The sequence below is a fragment of the Dipodomys ordii genome, unplaced genomic scaffold, assembly GCF_000151885.1.
Source record: "Dipodomys ordii isolate 6190 unplaced genomic scaffold, Dord_2.0 Scaffold114, whole genome shotgun sequence".
Lineage (NCBI taxonomy): Eukaryota > Metazoa > Chordata > Mammalia > Rodentia > Heteromyidae > Dipodomys > Dipodomys ordii.
The window spans coordinates 260,523-277,529 of record NW_012267330.1 but is presented as its reverse complement, the minus strand read 5'-3'; the positions used below and the strand labels follow the sequence as shown (position 1 = coordinate 277,529).

The 17,007-nt window shown below is 39.0% G+C and overlaps 1 protein-coding gene across 1 annotated transcript in view; it reads left to right on the top strand.

The window, feature by feature from the left end:
- Nucleotides 1-234: 234 nt before the first annotated feature.
- The window catches only part of Fam168b (family with sequence similarity 168, member B), a 33,845-nt gene continuing 17,072 nt past the window's right edge, over nucleotides 235-17,007 (top strand). Inside the window, exons 1-3 of the mRNA XM_013028859.1 lie at nucleotides 235-255; nucleotides 9,538-9,601; nucleotides 10,443-10,523. Coding sequence (XP_012884313.1) covers nucleotides 10,454-10,523 — 70 coding nt within the window. The 5' untranslated portion in view covers nucleotides 235-255; nucleotides 9,538-9,601; nucleotides 10,443-10,453. The remainder of the gene's footprint in view (nucleotides 256-9,537; nucleotides 9,602-10,442; nucleotides 10,524-17,007) is intronic.

The window sequence follows — 17,007 nt, the reverse complement described above, 5'->3', positions numbered from 1 at the left end:
CCGCGCCACGTCCGGGATGCGGTCCGGGCCATTGCCCCCAGCGCCGCGCCTCGCCGCGCCCGGCGTGCGGTCCGGGCCGATATCCCTAACACCGCGCCTAGGATGCGGTCTGGGATGCGGTCCAGGCCGATGCCCCCCGCGCCGCGCTCGGTTTCGTAGAGGTCGCGGGGAGGAGGGGAGAGTGCGAGCGGCCTGGACCGGGAGCGACGGGACGGCAGTTCTCCGAAGATCCCGGCGGTTTTAGTCTTTCCGAACGTAACTTAGCCTAGCTACAAAGTAAAACTCCATTTGTCTGGAGCAAACCGAGCATCCTTGAACGACGTTAGCTCGGTGTTTAAGGCTTTCTTTGGAAAGGACGTTTCGGGTGTAATCGTGGTTGCCCTAAGAAGGAACTGGGCATTTCTCTTTCTGAGTGTGGGATGATCACCTAATGCAATGTGGGAATTAACGTTTGGTCATTGAAGCCACACATAAACACGTTGGGAGTGCACTGGCGAACAACAATGCTTTTAAAAATGAAAGGTTTAGATATGTTGTTTGTACTCCTTAAACTCTCCAGCCATCTTTTTTTTTTGTAATTCCAGATTTATTTTAAAAAATGAAAGATTTTGGGCTGGGAAGATGGTTCAGTGGAAGAGTGCTTGCCTAGCATGCATGAAGTCCCCGGTTCGATTCCTCAGTACCACATAAACAGAAAAGGCTGGAAGTGGCGCTGTGACTCAAGTGGTAGAGTGCTAACCTTGAGCAAAAAGAGGCTCAGGACAGTGACCAGGCCCTGAGTTAAAGCCTCAGGACTCGCAAAAAAATTTTTTTTTAAGTGAAAGATTTTAGGTTAAATGAAAGATTTTTGGTTTTGGCAGGAACACATTTTTAAACCTTGGTGTAGGTTGAGAAGTATTAATTGGTTTTTGTTTTGACAACCAACATTTGAGGGAGCTAAACTAGTTTTCCTACTGTTGAAGCCACTGTGATGGAAGTTGTGGTGATTTTGCTTTTCTTTCTGAAAAGATCCTTGTTTTTCATGTTTCTCTTGCAACATTTGATATGCCAGGAAAGCTTTAAGATGAGTTAAAATTGTGTTTGTGACCCAAATGCAAGTTAAGATCTGATAGAAGAAGGAAACTATGAACTTTCAAAATTCCCAACTTCCTCTATGTTTGCTTTGCAGAGGTCAGTAAAAATACCTTAACAGGTACCCCTTCCTTCTTCATCTGCCCTTGAGAAGAATGGAAAGATAGGCTCTATGCATGAGGCAGAGTCCCTGGAACCTAGAGGGAGGAAGCAGCATGTGCTATTCTAGTCAGGCCCTCTTTTCATCTCATCTAGCCCACTTCCATTTTTAAGTTTAGAGTAACAGTTGTAATGAGAAAGTTAGGTGAATTCTCACTAGTGGTAGAATAAGAAGAACATAACAGCATAGAAGTGTAAAATTCAAATTGGAAAATAAAATCTGAAGTACATTTAAAAATATTTTTTATAGATTCTGTAGTTTAAATTTTTATCTTCCCATCTTGTATAGACCGTTTAGTTTCCTGGACCAGCTGAGAACAATTTTAAAAACATCAATATTCTAGTGTAAAAGAGTTACACATTTGTATGTCACTCTGTATTGTGCAAATACATGAATTTTTCCCGTAGAGTATAAATTTTGGTTGTAAAAGTTGGGGGAATGGAGAGCTTTCTATTTTGTGCTTCTACTGTGTGTCATATATTACTGAGGATTGCTATTGCTGATGTTTTATATTTGTTTTTCTGGAGAAAATTTTAGCTCTTGGAATTAGCGTTGTTGATATGGAATGCTAAAATATGATGTTTATATTTTATAACTTAAAATTTTGTAATTACTTTTTTATTTTTTATTTTTTGTTGGTTGTGGGGCTTGAACTCTGGGCCTGGGTGCTGTCCCTCAGCTAGCGCTCTACCACTTGAGCCACTGTGCCACTTCCGGTTTTCTGAGTGGTTTATTGGAGATGAGTCTCACAGACTTTCCTTGCCTGGGCTGGCTTTGAACCGGGATCCTCAGATCTCAGTCTCCTGAGTAGTTAGGATTACAGGTGTGAGCCACCAGTGCTCAGCTTGTAATTACTATTTTGTGGGGAGACTTTATTTAGATCTTGGTATAGTAAAACTATAGATAGCACAGGTGTATTTCTGATTAGTGTTAGATTTTAAGTTAAGGAATTTTTTGCCTTTTGGTAAGAGTGGTACTGAGGTTTGAATTCAGGGCCTTATTATTAGCCAGGCACTCTGCCAGTACTTGGGCCATACTGCATCTATTTTGCTTCAGTTATTTTTCAGGTAGGAGCTCTAGCCTTTGCCTGGGGTTACTACTCTCAGCTGCTCCTACCTCACACCGGTCTGGGGTCATAGGTAAGATCCATCATGCCCAGCTAATTGATTGAGATGAGGTCTTGCTAACTTTATTGGGGCTGGTCTAAACCTTGGTTCTCCTGATCTCTGCATCTTGAGGAGGTAGGATTACAGGTATGACCCACTATGCTCCAGCTGCCATACCATATGAATCTGAAATTTGTCTTTAGATACAGATATCAGAAACGTATTAAGAATCTCACTCAAACAAGAATCTTAAAGAGTGATCCCTCTGGTATCATCTTTGGGATTGGTGTCCTTGGTGTATACCAGATCTGAGTAGAAAATTGGTGACCAGTGGCACTAGAGTCCCAAGTGGATTGCTGATGGTGAGATTTTTCTTTATCATTATGCAAATTTAGAAAGTACAACACTACAGTATATTGCCTTGTTCCTGATACTTACGCAGAGTTTACTAGCATTTTATTGTGGGGTTTTTTTGGTTGCAATTTTTCCATCTAACTCAGAATCCAAAAGATATCCACCTCTTGACTTTTAAATCTGTTTTAATCTAGACTCCCACAACCCCTCCCCCCATGCACACCTTTTGAGACCATCAACTTAATGTCCTGGACAGTGCCCTGCCTTTTGGGTTTGCCAGTCAGCATATTCCTTTTGATTCCTTGCTTTTGTCTGTAAACTGAAAGTTAAAATTTTAGTCTGCAATTGACACAGAATGGTTGATACTTCTGTCACATAAGGGTACACATAATAGATTTTTTTTAGAACTCCTGGTGAACCATTGGATTTATTTACTAAATAGGTATGCTTTGATATTTCTGAATTAGAAATAAGTGCCTCAAATTAATATTGAAAAAAGTCCCATGTTTTATTGGATGGATAGTTCTTCAGTTTTTTATGCACATTTAAAAGGTATTTAGGGGGAAATCACCACGTGTTAGAATAGTGCAAGCCTTTTTTAAAAAATAATTTTTATTGCAATTGATTGCATAAATTCACAATATTGTGAGATAGTGATAGAGTCATAAAAACATTTTAACCTTCACTAGCTTTGACAATACAACTATTTCGTTTATTTACCATTGGTTTTTATTTTGTAACATTTTAAAGAACATTTATTAACTTTCACATTTACATGTGTTATAAGAAAGGTTTATCATATGGGACAAACTAAAATGAGGATATTAACTTGTATGAGGTTGAACAGCACAAAACCAGTCATCCATTACTCTACCGTTGGCAGAGTAGGCCATCAAAATACTATGATGAGTTGGGTGCTTTCCATCCTACATTGCTTGGGAATTTTTTTTTTTTCTCTTATGATATTGGGCCATTCCACACGGTGGAACTTTATTATTTATAACCCATAATAACAAGTAGTGATAATAAGAAAATAGTTCATTGCAAGTCACAGAAGTTTTATATTGTATTTAATGTATGATATAGAAATATATCCTTTGATCGATTAACAGATAATATTTCTAAACATTCTTTTTTTCTCTTTTTAAAATTATCTTTAAGTAGTTGTACAAAGAAGTTCTCATTCTACAAAATAGTATATGAGTACAAAGTGTCTGACAACGTTGTCACCCATCTCTCTTAACCCATCCCTCTCTCACTTTTTTTCTTTGAGATTAGGTGATTACATAAATTTCACATATTTCACAGTATTGTGGAATAGTGATACTTAGAGTCAGAAATACATTTTAACTTTCACAAGGCAAATTGTCATTATCATGGTCTATACAGTTTTGGAATTCTATGAGCTTTGACATTACAAGTTACTTTTTCCACATCAGGTGATATTTACATTTTTTTCCTTTTGCTTAGTGTGGGCTGTTCCCACTTATTCTGTTCCTCCTCCTGTCTTCCCACTGTTGCATGCATATATCTACCATATATATAGTCTAGAACATGGAGTCATTTAGCAATGATACGACAAAATGGGTGGCTGTCCTTTGTTTCTTGAGTCCTGTTACTTTGCCATATCAGTACAACTATTTCTTCCACATTGGGTGATATGTGCCTTTTGCTTTAGTGTAAGCTGTTACCTCTCTCTCATTCCCTCCTGCCCATCGCTGCCCTTGAGTTGCTTAGTTCTTTTTAATCAATGTCCAGTGCAGCTGATGAATTCCTCTGTTACATATTTTCCCATTTCCCTCTGATTGTGTGTCCTCCTCTTAGCTTCCCTCAGATGTGCATACACACACACACACACACACACACACACACACACACACACACACCATATATGTGGTCAGGAACATGGAGTCATTTAGTAATGATATGACAAGTTGAGTGAAGGTCCTTTGTTTCTCGAGTCCTGTTTACGTTGTCATATCTCCTTGCATTTTGGATTTAACATCCACACATCAGGGAGACCATGTGCCCTTTGTCTCTCTGCTCTTGGCTTACCTCACTCAAACTGGTTTTTCTAGTTCCATTCATTTCCCTGCGAATGCCATTATTTTGTCCTTTCTAATGGCTGCATAATATTCCATTGTATATAGGTACCACAGTTTTTGGATCCATTCATCTGTAGTGGGGCATCTTGGCTATTGTGAACAGTGCTGCAGTGAACATGGAGGTGCATTTGTCCTTGCATCCTGGTTCCTGTTACTCAGGGTAGATCCTAGTGGTGTAGCTCAATCATAGGTGAGATCTATATTTAGCTTTCTGAGGTACCGCCAGACTGCTTTCTAAAGTGCTTGTATTAGTGTACATTCCCACCAGCCATGCAATAGGGTTCCTCTTTCTCCGCATCCCCGCCAGCATTTGTTGTTGGCTGAATTTAGGATGTTGGTCATTCTGACTGGGGTAAGGCGGTATGTCAGGGTTGTTTTATTTGCATTTCCTTTACAGCCAGGGATAATGAACATTTCCTCATGTGTTTCTTTTCCATTTTTATCTCTTCTTTTGACAAGTCTCTCTTTAGCTCCCTTGCCCATTTCATGATTGGTTTGTTAGATTTGGGAGGGATTAGTTTGAGTTCCCTGTATATAATAGATATTAGGTCCTTGTCTGATCTATTGCTGGTAAATATTTTTTCTCAATTATTTGGCTGCCTTTCTAGTTTGATAGCTATGTCTTTAGCTGTGCAGAAACTTTTTATTTTAAGGTAGTCTCATTTGTTGAATCTCTCCAATTTATTGTGACCCTGGGACTCTGTTGAGGAAGTTCCTGCCTGTGCCTATAAGTTCAGGTGTCTTTCCTGCTCTGTCCTGAGTAGTTTCAGTTGAGGTTTGATCTTAAGGTCTTTAATCCATTTTGAGTTGATATTAGTGCATGGTGACAGGCTGGGGTCCACTTTTAATTTTCTACATGTGGCTGACCAGTTTTCCCAGCACCAATATTTCAAGAGGCTATGCTTCTTCCATGAAGAAACATTTGGCTCCTTTGTCAAATATCAGCTGACTGTAAGTGTGTGGTTTTGTTTCTGGATCTTCTATTCTATTGGTCTTGGGGGTCTATTTTTGTGCCAATACCAAGCTGTCTTTGTTATTATGACTCTATAATAGAACTTGAAATCTGGTATCATGATTCCCTCCCGCGTTGTTTCGTTTGCCTAGAATTGCTTTGGCTATTCTAGGTCTTTTGTTGTTCCATATGAATTTTTTGGATTGTTTTCTCTATTTCAGTAAAGAATATTGTTGGGATTTTGATGGGAATTGCCTTGAATTTGTATATCAATTTTGGCAGTATGGCCATTTTCATTATATTCTGTCTATCCAAGAACATGGAAGGTATTTCCATTTCCTGTTATCCAGTGCAAGCCTTTTTTTTTTTTATCAAATTGGAGAGACTTTTGGGGAAGTACCCTTTTTGAGCTGGTGATTGAATCTACTAGGGCTTTGGACATGCTAGGCAATTGAGCTACATCCCCAGCCCAACTTGTAATTTTTTTTTTCTACCACTTGAGCCTCAGCTCCACTTCCAGCTTTTTTTCCCCTGCTTATGTGGTGCTGAAGAATCGAACCCAGGGCCTCATGCATGCAAGGCAAACACTCTACCACTGAGCCACCTTTCCAGCGCCCCAACTTGTAATTTTTAATTATTGAAACTTTTGACCAGTTCAGAAAATGTAAAGATGCTTTCAGGAATATAGTTTCTATCTAATTTCAATCAGGATTTTAGAATTCAGATGTGGCTCTATAAAACCCTTTTGTGTCAGATACAGATGTTGTATTATTAATAGACTGTAAGGTCATTATGGGATAAGAACCCCTTTGGGGTTCAGTGCTTCTTTGGGGTATGCAGTTTGTGACTATCATGAGAAATACAGGAATAGACATTCATGTACCAGCCTAAGTCTTATATCACTTGAGCTTCCTGTTTTTCAGGTAGGGTCTTAGTTTTGCTGGTTCTGGCCTCACCAAATTCTTATTCGTACTTCTGCATAGTTGGAATTATAGGTATAAGCCACAGTACTGTGCACAATTCTTGGTGTGATCACGTTTCATTTTTCTTTGGGTTCATATCAAGGAGTGCAGTTTTGAGATTCTGTAACATAATTGCTGGGCTGTTCATGAGCTTTGTTGCCTGCTAGATGAAAACTCATGCTCAACTCACATGTAAAGGTATCTGTGAGGTTATAACGTAACTTGTGTCTATATAATTATCTATCTTGATTGTAGCTTGAACTCCAATACTTTTGTGCATTGTTCTTAAAATGCATTTTGCATTGTCTCATTTCTGTGCAAGTCAGGAAATTGGAAATGCTAACTGCCTCCTTAATTTTTCTCCTAATCATATTCTTCTTCACTGAATTTCTGCTCTTCACTCAGCCTGGAGAGCATTATGCGCTTGTGATCTTTGACACATAGCCTGCAGAAAGAATATTATCTGATCTTTAACACTGTCTCAAGTTTCTTTCTTTTTGAAAATTCATTATAAGCCATTATAAGTATGATCCCAAACAGTGGCTGTAATTTGTATGTGACTGATTAAAGTTGGATCAAAAATTTATATCTATGAACAATGCAGTTGTAAGATTGCACTTTGGCAAAAAGTTCTGTTGGATAGTGATTTTTCAGGATTGTAAACTCAAAACTTTTCTGTTTTCTTTATAGACTTTGGATGGTACTTTGCTTATTATCTAGAATTCAATTAAAGTCATCCTGGTGCAGAATAGTATTTGGAAAGTGTTTACTTCTTCAGAGATGGTGATTGAACCAGAGAAGTGGATGAAGTATCTTGAGGGCTTCTACAGTTCTTCTGTTGTAAATCTTGCAGAATTAAGTCACACATCACAGATCCTATGGTGGCCACATTTTTTCAGATGTGCATGAGTCACTTTCCGCAAATGGCTTCCATGTTGGACATCCCAGATTGAGAACATTGAATGGTTCTGACTTAACCATTTGACTGTGATGGAAGATTGTGTCGTTTTGGTTTAAGTCTGGGCACCAGTGTCTCACCCCTATAATCCTAGCTACTCAGGAGGCTGAGATATGCCAGGCTGGGCAGTAAATCTGATCTCCAATTAAGCAGGAGAAAAGCCAGAAATAAAGCTGTGGCTAAAGTGGGTAGTGTTCACTGTGAGCAAAAAAAGTTCAGGGACAGTGGCCCAGGACTAGCAGCAAAGTAAAAAAGTAATCATAGGGCTGGGAAGGTGGCTCAGTGGTAGAGTGCTTGCCTAGCATGCATGAGCCCCTGGGTTCCATTCCTCAGCACCACATAAGCAGAAAAAGCGAGAAGTGGTGCTGTGGCTCAAGTGGTAGAGTGCTAACCTGGAGCTGAAGAGCTGAGGGACAATGCCCAGGCCCAGAGTTCAGGCCCCCAAACCTACCAAAAAAATATAATCATTGAGATATTTGATATCTTTGGTATTGCTCAGAATGGTCTTGTTCTGTAGGCCAGGCCAGGCTCAAACTCTTGATCCTCTTGCCTGTGCCTCCCAAGAGACCAATTTACAGACTAGGGTTTATTATAGGGACTAAGGATATACTCTTTACTAGACTTCTTAGCTATTTTCTAAGCAAGTCAAATAAGCTTAAACATTGATGTGACTTGTTTTGTATTTTGTTTTTTAATGAAGTTTGATACGTACAATGTTCTGAGGTGCATGTGTAGGTAAGTATACCTGTTAAACAACACATCTTATTGATGTTGGAAATAGTGCAGAAAACATAAGCAAGTGTGTATACTCTGCTTGCCTGAACTGTGCTCTGTTGAGAATATGGAGAAGGCAGGTACTTTGTAAACAAATAAGTTTATATACTTTCTTGTTTTTATTTTTAAAATTAATCATTTTATAGAACAGTTTGAGGTTTGTAACAAAATTGAACAGAATAAAATAAGCAAAACACCACTGGTTTCATTGTAAATTAAAGATCCTCTTCTCACAATTACCTAAATCAGTGAGTTCTTTTTAGATCAGGAATAGCAAAAACTTTAAGAGGGCATGGGGTAGTAAAATTAGGAGGAGCTGGCTGAGAATCTCCAGGGAAGGATAGAGTTCAGAGTGCTTTAAATTCTGGGACTTTGCAGGGGAAGCAAGATGTGTGTGTGTGTGTGTGTGTGTATGTGTTTAACTCCCTTTGAGAGTTGTTTTTTGTCTTTTTAAAAACTTTATTAGCATGCATTAATTGTATAAAGAGTTTTAATTGTGATATTACCCATAAATGCATATACTTAGATTAAATTCACTCTATCATTCTTACAAGTACCCAGCGCTAACCGATTGTGCAACTAGAGCTCCCACTCTTATCATTCTTATCCCTTATCAAACCCCTCCCTCCTTTTTAGAGGGTTTTGTTGTGCTGTTTTCATACATATATAATATGCTTAGGTATCCTATTCACCTTGTCAGCCTCTCCTTTTTTTGGGGGGGGGGGTCCGGTCGTGGAGCCTGAACTCTGGGCCTGGGCGCTGTCCCTCAGCTCTTCAGCTCAAGGCTAGCACTCTACCACTTGAGCCACAGTGCCACTTCCAGCTTTTTTCTTTTTTTGCTTATGTGGTGCTGAGGAATCGAACCCAGGGCCTCGAGCATGCAAGGCAAGTGCTCTACCACTGAGCCACCTTCCCAGCCCCAGCCTCTCCTTTCTTGTGTCTTCTTGTTGATTTTCCCCCAACATCCTCTCACTATCAGGGCATTGTTATTATTATTACTTCATATATGAGAGAAAATGTGATGTGTGTAGCATATGATAGAATATGGAATATATATATATATATGTATATATAGCTAATTTTGTCTTTTTTTAGGAAAAAAGTTGTTTAAGAAATACAGAAAAGTGCAAAAGGAACACTAAACTCACCTCATCCAGAGGTAATCACTATTCATATTTTATGTATCTCCATTAAGATGTAGTTGTATTTTCACAGAGGTGCATGTGTCTGTAAGTATGTGTAAACTTGGGATTGTTTTACATAAAGCATTATATTCTACTTTTTCCCTTAACAATGTGCCTTCTTAGGCCTTTAAACATCATTTTGTTTCTCCCCAGTTCTGAGAATTGAACTTAAGGCCTTGAGCATGCTGGTCACTAAGCCATTTTTAAAAAAAATTTAAACTATTTTAGAAATCTCTTTACTTTGGAAAGTAACTGCATAATACAGTTTCATGATAATGCACTGGCTATGTCTTGGTTTTAACTAACTTTCTTTTTGCTCAAGGCTGGTGTTACACAACTTGAGCCACAGGTAGTTCACTTTTATTGGAGATACGAGTCTCACATACTTTTCTTCCTTCAGGTAGTATCTTCAGAGTTTAGCCTCCTGAGTAGCTAGGGTTAGAGACATAGCCACTAGCACTAGCACCCAGCCTTATTTTAACTATTATAAGGACATTTATGCTGTTTGTAGGACTTTCCCATGTTAATTATTAGGGATGTAAGGACTTTTTTTTCTCTTAGTTTCTGATAGAGTTGTAAAGAAAAGATTGCAATATCCTGGTTGTATACCCATTAGGACAGTTGGCATTCCTTTTCTATTCTTTATTGATTTGGAACCATATGGAATAGACTGCTTTATTACAGCTTAGAGAAAGACATTTACTCCCTGTCTTTGAGACTAATGCTGTAGATATATCTGAAAACAAAAGCACTTGGCTAAGTCACTGTTTTTTTGTGTTTTTTTTTTGTTTGTTTTTGTTTTTTTTCCCTTTTTAGAGCTTGAAATCATGAATCCTGTTTATAGCCCTGGATCTTCTGGGGTTCCCTATGCAAATGCCAAAGGAATCGGTTATCCAGGTAAGCAAAGTTTTTTTCATTAAACATGATATATTTCCATATTATTAAATACATTTAGAGTGGATAAATCCAGCTCAGAGTGGCTTAAGGAAGAAGACAGATGGAAGTGAAAAATCAAGAGACAGGTATTTTTTTTTCTTTCTTGCCAGTCCTGGGGCTTGAACTCAGGGACTGGGCACTGTCACTGAGCTTCTTTTGCTCAAGGCTAGCACTCTACCACTTGAGCCACAGTACTACTTCCAGATTTTTTTGTATATGTGGTACTGAGGAATCGAACCTAGGGCTTCATGCATGCTAGGCATGCACTCTACCACTAAGCCACATTCCCAACCCAGATATGGTTTTGATCAAAACTTGATCTGGTACTCTAGCACTTGGGACCAGGACCTAGTTTCTGTACCTGTTGGCCCCAGCCTTACTTCTTCAGTATTGCCTCAATGTTGGGTCATAGGCCTTTGAGGTTCAGCCCCTCAAGGCACCCTCTGACTAGATCGTCTTTATCTCTGCCTTATGGAAAACTCTGGAACTTCATGTTCTGTATTGACATTAGTTCTGGGATTTGTCCTGATTGAACACAACTTCCACCTTCTACGGCCAGGGAGGGATCCTACCACATTTTTCTTAGTGGAGTCAGCTATCAAACAGCTTTGAGGGAAGCTATAAATAACAATTTACCATTTTTGGTTAAAAAGTAATAATGGTTGCCTGAATTGGTGACTTCATTTACAAGAAGTAGTTATTTGTAATATTACAGGTATATTGTCAGTTTTTATAAAAATGGTGGATAACAGAAAACTATGTTGCTACAAAACCCTAAGAAAATGGAGTACAGCATTTTGCAAATGGGTAACTAAACTTGCAGGAGGGAGGAGATATTTTAGGAGCCTAAAATGAAAGAAAAATCAGCTCTCTTAGCCTTTCAGCTGTCTGTCCTGGAGGCATTTGCTGTTTGAGTTTTAGTCAGAACTGGTAGGTTAGGATCTTGAGGAACAGGAAGCCAAGGCCCTCTCATCAGGCAGTCTGAGTGGTGGAGTTCCTGCAAAGAGGTGGGCTAACTAGTCCACTTACTGGCCTCAAAAAGAAGCTGTGTCTGTGTCGGTTCTGAGAAGGGAAGTTTTTTTTTATGCTTTCTAGCCATTCAGGACGTTTGTGGGCTCTAGCTAGTATAACTTGTACTTCCTGGGGGTTCAGAAGTTGAGAAACTAACAAAAAGTTAACAGGTTCTCAACCTACTGTGCAAAATGGTTAGAAAATATGGGAAAAGTCACCAGTCACGACACACTAGAATGGAACCAGGCAAGTTTAGAATAGTTGCAAAGAAAGAACAAAAAAAAGGAAAGATGCTTGGTGTGTGTGCACACTGAGAGAGAAAGGGAGAGGTGGGGGGGGGCGGAGAATATGAACTGGAATTTAAAGATAGGATATGCAAGACAGAACATTGCTAAGAGAGAACCAGAAGGGGAAATAGGTGACTGATTAGGAAGTTTTAAAGAGGTAGAAGACCATTCTAGAAAGATTGAGTAGGGGACTGAGGCAGCCTTGTGTCTCAGCCTCCTCTCTCAGAGGTGTGTTACTTGGATGCTGGTGCTGTTTTTATTTGAGGAGTGTAGGGGGGTGTATGTATCTGGACTTCGTGGAGCTTCATACCCATCTCCTTACTCCTGTGTGAGTGCTGTTTGCTATGAATCTATGTAGGCACTCAGGTCTTTTGCTGACACTCTTATTTTTTCCAACTTGAAAAAAAAGTGGCAAGGGTTTTATTTGGTCGGTAGTGAGGCCTGAACTCTTGGTCTAGGCGCAGTCCCTCAGCTCTTCAGCCGTAGTCCCTCAGCTCTTCAGCTCAAGGCTATCTCTCTACCACTTGAGCCTAGCACCACTTCCAGCTTTTTCTGCTTATGTGGTGCTGAGGAATCGAACCCAAGCCCTCATGCATGCAAGGCAAGCAAGCACTCTACCACTGAGCCACCTTCCCAGCCTAAGAGTTTTCAAGAATTGGTGGAAGACAGTTTAGTGATGATACCAGCTGTTTTTAAATGTGCAAACACTGTCTAAATGGAATAGCAGAAGAGGATTCTCAGTGAATCTGGAGCTAGGGAAGTAGCCAAAGCCTTTGGTTTTAGCATTACCTGGTAGGTTTACTATAAAAAACAAACAAACATTAATTGTCTTACAATCGCCAATCCATGGTGGTGTTCATCAGGGTCTCTAGCACAAGAGCACCCTCTGATGCTACCCAGCAAGGCATGATCTAAGAATACTGGAATTGGGTGATGGTTTGGCGCCATGGAGAGTCATTTGCTCCCTCCTGCTCAAAGAGATTTCTGGAGCAAACAACTTCTATAGGATTTATCTAAAATCTCAGTCTCCCCATCATCACTTCAGGTCATTCAAACCCTGGGGTCAAATGAATGGAATTATGTGTCTCTTTTGGTGCTCTTGCTCATAAATGGAGAGACTGGTCTGGTGCCTTTCTTTTTATTTATATTTACTAGAAAGGAAGGATATTTTCTCAAAAGATACTGTCTTTACTCAAAATAATTATTGAGATGATTTAATCAATACTAGAAATTTACTGATTTCTCATCAATAACATCTGTGTTTGTTCATTTCTACTTTGTCTTTTGGATTAAATATTTTTATTCTTTCACCTTTTTAAAATTTATTTTAGGGAGGGGAGGGATTTGAGACAGGGTCACACTATGTAGCTAGCTAGGCTCTAGTACCTGCTTCAGACTCCTGAGTGCTATGATTACAGTCTGCTCCTGTACACATGACTTTTTAAAAAAGATTACCATATTTTTAATATCCCTTTTCTCTTTTTGTAATGTTTTTACCATACATTTATTCAGCTGACCACCATCACATTAATTCACATTGGTTTTGGTGCCCTTTATCTGTTTCTCTGGTGACATGTTTCTTAGTTATTGTCCTTTATACTTATATTCCTCCTTACCGTTGGTAAATTCATTACTGAATTTTGTTTTGTGACTGTCTTTAATTTTGCTTTCCTTTTGGGACATGTTTGTGCTGAATATACTTGCTTTCTGTTGCTGCTATAACAAGTTATCAGGAACTTGGTGGATTAAAACACAGAAGTTTATTTTCTTTTGTGAAAGCCAAATGTCTGGAATTAAGAATTCAGCAAAGTTGTACTTGCAGAAGCTCTAAGGCAAACCTGTTGCTGTTGATGGTCCTTGACTTCCTGCCTTGTGGCAACATCACTTCCTGTCTTCATGTTTATATTCTCTGCCCTTTTGTGTATGTGTGTGTGTGGGGGGGGTATTTTTATAAAGATACTTATCATTGGATGTAGAACCTACGTGGGTAGTCCAAGGTTTTCTCAGCATACTAAGTCTGCAAAGGCCTTTTCAAAATAAGGCCCTAGTTGCAGATTCTAGAGATCTGATTTGGTATCTTTGAGATTCCATTTTTATTTTACCTAATAACATTGAATGTAGATTTTCTTTTTTTGGTGAGTACTTTCAGATTTTAAGGTTACAATTGTATATTTGTCTTATTTAGCTCTTCTTTTCCACCCCTCTTCTCATTCATGCGTGCGTGCGTGCGTGCGTGCGTGTGTGTGTGTGTGTGTGTGTGTGTGTGATAATACTAAGGTTTTAACCTTAGTTAAATGGAGCCTTTCTGGGGCTCCATTTCTTGAGCCATATCCCTAACCCTTGTGCTTTGAGATGGGTATCAATTTTTTGTCTAGGCTGGACTGGACTCCAATGCTTCTATTTAAATTTCTTGTTTATCTGGGATAGCAGCTTTTGTCTGTTGTTAAGATGAGGTTTTGATTACTTTTCTTCTCAGGTTGGCCTTGAACTTGAATCCTCTCAATGTCTGCCTCCCAAGTACTTGGCATTACATTTGTGCCAGGCCTTGGCATGTCTTAAAGGAGACTTCAGTTGGTTTTAACTTAATACACCATATATATGTATGTACACACACATTCCATTTAAAATCATGGCAGCCCTGTAAGACCACCAAAACCCTTTTATGGTTCTTTGTCCTTATGTTAGAGGCCTGTATCTGGGGAGAGCTTATACTCAGTCTTTCTTCCATGCTGAGAATTGTTAAGTACCCTAAGCTGACATATTCATGTATCTTAATTTCCTCCATGGACAGTGGATGAAATTGAGACACATCTATTTTGGGGGGAGAAAGTTAAAAGGGGAAGCAGCAGAATTGGGTAGGGAGAACCTGATATTGGAGTGCTCAATTGTAAAAGTCTAAACTGTCCTTCTGATGCTCTGGAACAGTGAGTGACACTTGGAGGAGGCCTGTGTTACAAGCATTACTGTTGGAGGCTGCTGGCCCACCTACACTCTTTACTGATGAACAGCAGGTTCTTGACTAGCAATGCAGGCACTCCTCAAGTTGCATTGTCAGCTTACGTGTTCTAGGAATCCCATGTCAGTTGGTTTGTTCCTTTTTTAGTTTTTTACATCACTAAGTTATATAGTCTCTATCTCCATCTTCTGGAGTTTCCTTACTTTATTCAACCAGTTTCTTTTTAATGGTGTTGGAAGTTTTTGAATTACTTCCTGTACCACAGTGCTACAGACTGAATAGCCTTGTGGTGAGTGTGTTTTTGGAAATTACATTCAAGGTAGATTCCTACAGGTAGAAGGTGTTTACTGAGGCAGAAAGTAAGTGTTCAGGGGCTGGGAAGGTGGCTCAGTGGTAGAGCGCTTGCCTTGCATGCCTGAGGCCCTGGGTTCAATTCCTCAGCACCACATAAACAAAAAGAAAAAAGCCGGAAGTGGTGCTGTGGCTCAAGTGGTAGAGCACTAGCCTTGAGTTGAAGAGCTGAGGGACAGCGCCCAGGCCCAGAGTTTAGGCCCCACGACCGGACCCCCCCCAAAAAAAAGTAAGTGTTCATACAGGTTTTTTTTTGTTTATATTTTTTGTTTTTGTTAGTTATGGGGCGCCCACTCAGGGCCTGGGGACAGTCCATTATTTTACTTGCATCAGTGGTGTATTAGAAGTTGTTGCAGGTTTTTCTGTGACCTTTTCTGCAGTTAATTACCAAGTACTGTAAACTAGGTAGTCCTCACAACACCCAATGAAGGAACCAGAGAACAGGAAGAGAACATTATAAAAACTGCACCATTTATGCCTATTCTATTCTCATTTAAAACATCAGTGTTATTTTTGGGGTAAACAAAGTTTTGATAACAGTTCAGTTCTATCTACTTAAATAATTTAGATACAGATTTCTCTGGATAATTTCTTGAATAATAAAAGAGCTGCCTTTTGCCTAGCCCCATTTATACATATACTTTTAATCTCTAGTCTTCCAGAAATTTATGGAACTAGAAATAAAAATTCTTAAAATCTATAAAATGATAAAATGTGCAAAATAACTTCTTCCAGAAATTTATAGGACTAGAAATAATATTTAAATTTGTTTTTGTTTAAATAATTTTTTTATTGTGAAGATACTATACAGAGGGGTTACAATTATAAGAGCAAAGTAATGAGTACATTTCTTTTTTTTAATTTTTGTTTATTTTTTATTGTGAAAATACTGTACAGAGGGGTTACAATTACATGGACAAGATAATGAGTACATTTCTTATCAAGCATTATTGCCTCCTACCATCCCTGCCCTCCCGTCTCCATGACTACACTCCTCCCCCCCTTCACCGAAGTTGTAAAGTTGGTTTTTCCACACAGCGTCTTGTACATCTCATTGTTGCAATGGGTCCACTTGTATTCGTATTTAAACCATTTGTTTTTTCCCTTCCCCTCCCCAAATTATACCTACATCAAATACAGTGAAAACAGGGGTTATACCATGGGGGAGGGACATACAAAGCAACAAAAGAATCATCTTATAAATATGTTAGAAACAATAGCAAGAAAGCAAAAACCACTTGTGCCCTTATCTTGGGGTTCATTTGCCTAACATCATCTTATCTCACCTTTTCTGCTTGTCTCAGACATACTCGTTAATTGCAAATAAGGGAAATCTTGGGACCTATGTTTTTTGGGGCCTGGCTTAGTTCACTTAATATAATTTATTTTTTTTTAAGTCTTATAGACTTTTAACTGTGAGCCTCAAATCTCAACCTCCTCAAATAGCTAGGATTATAGGCATGAGCCACCAGCACCCAGCTATGTTCATACAATTTTTAAAAAGATTGCCAAGATTACTTCCATAGGGACTTCACTGTCTGTCTGTCTGTCTGTCTTTCTTTCTTTCTCACAATCATGCTTTGGCAGGCTTGGCTAGTTTGGTGTGAGAAATGGTGTCACTATAGTGATAGTTTGTAGTGCTAGCTGTCTCTGTCTGTTGGTGCTTTATTTCTTTACTGGCTTTTTGTTCTAGTTTAAAGTGTTATTATCTCTTTATCCTAAGTAATTTATTTATTTTTAATTGTGAAAATACTGTACAGAGGGGTTATATCTTAAGTAATTTATAGATATCCCTCTAATTGGTCTTTTTACTTAGTTTTGCTTTTCTGAGAAGTGACTA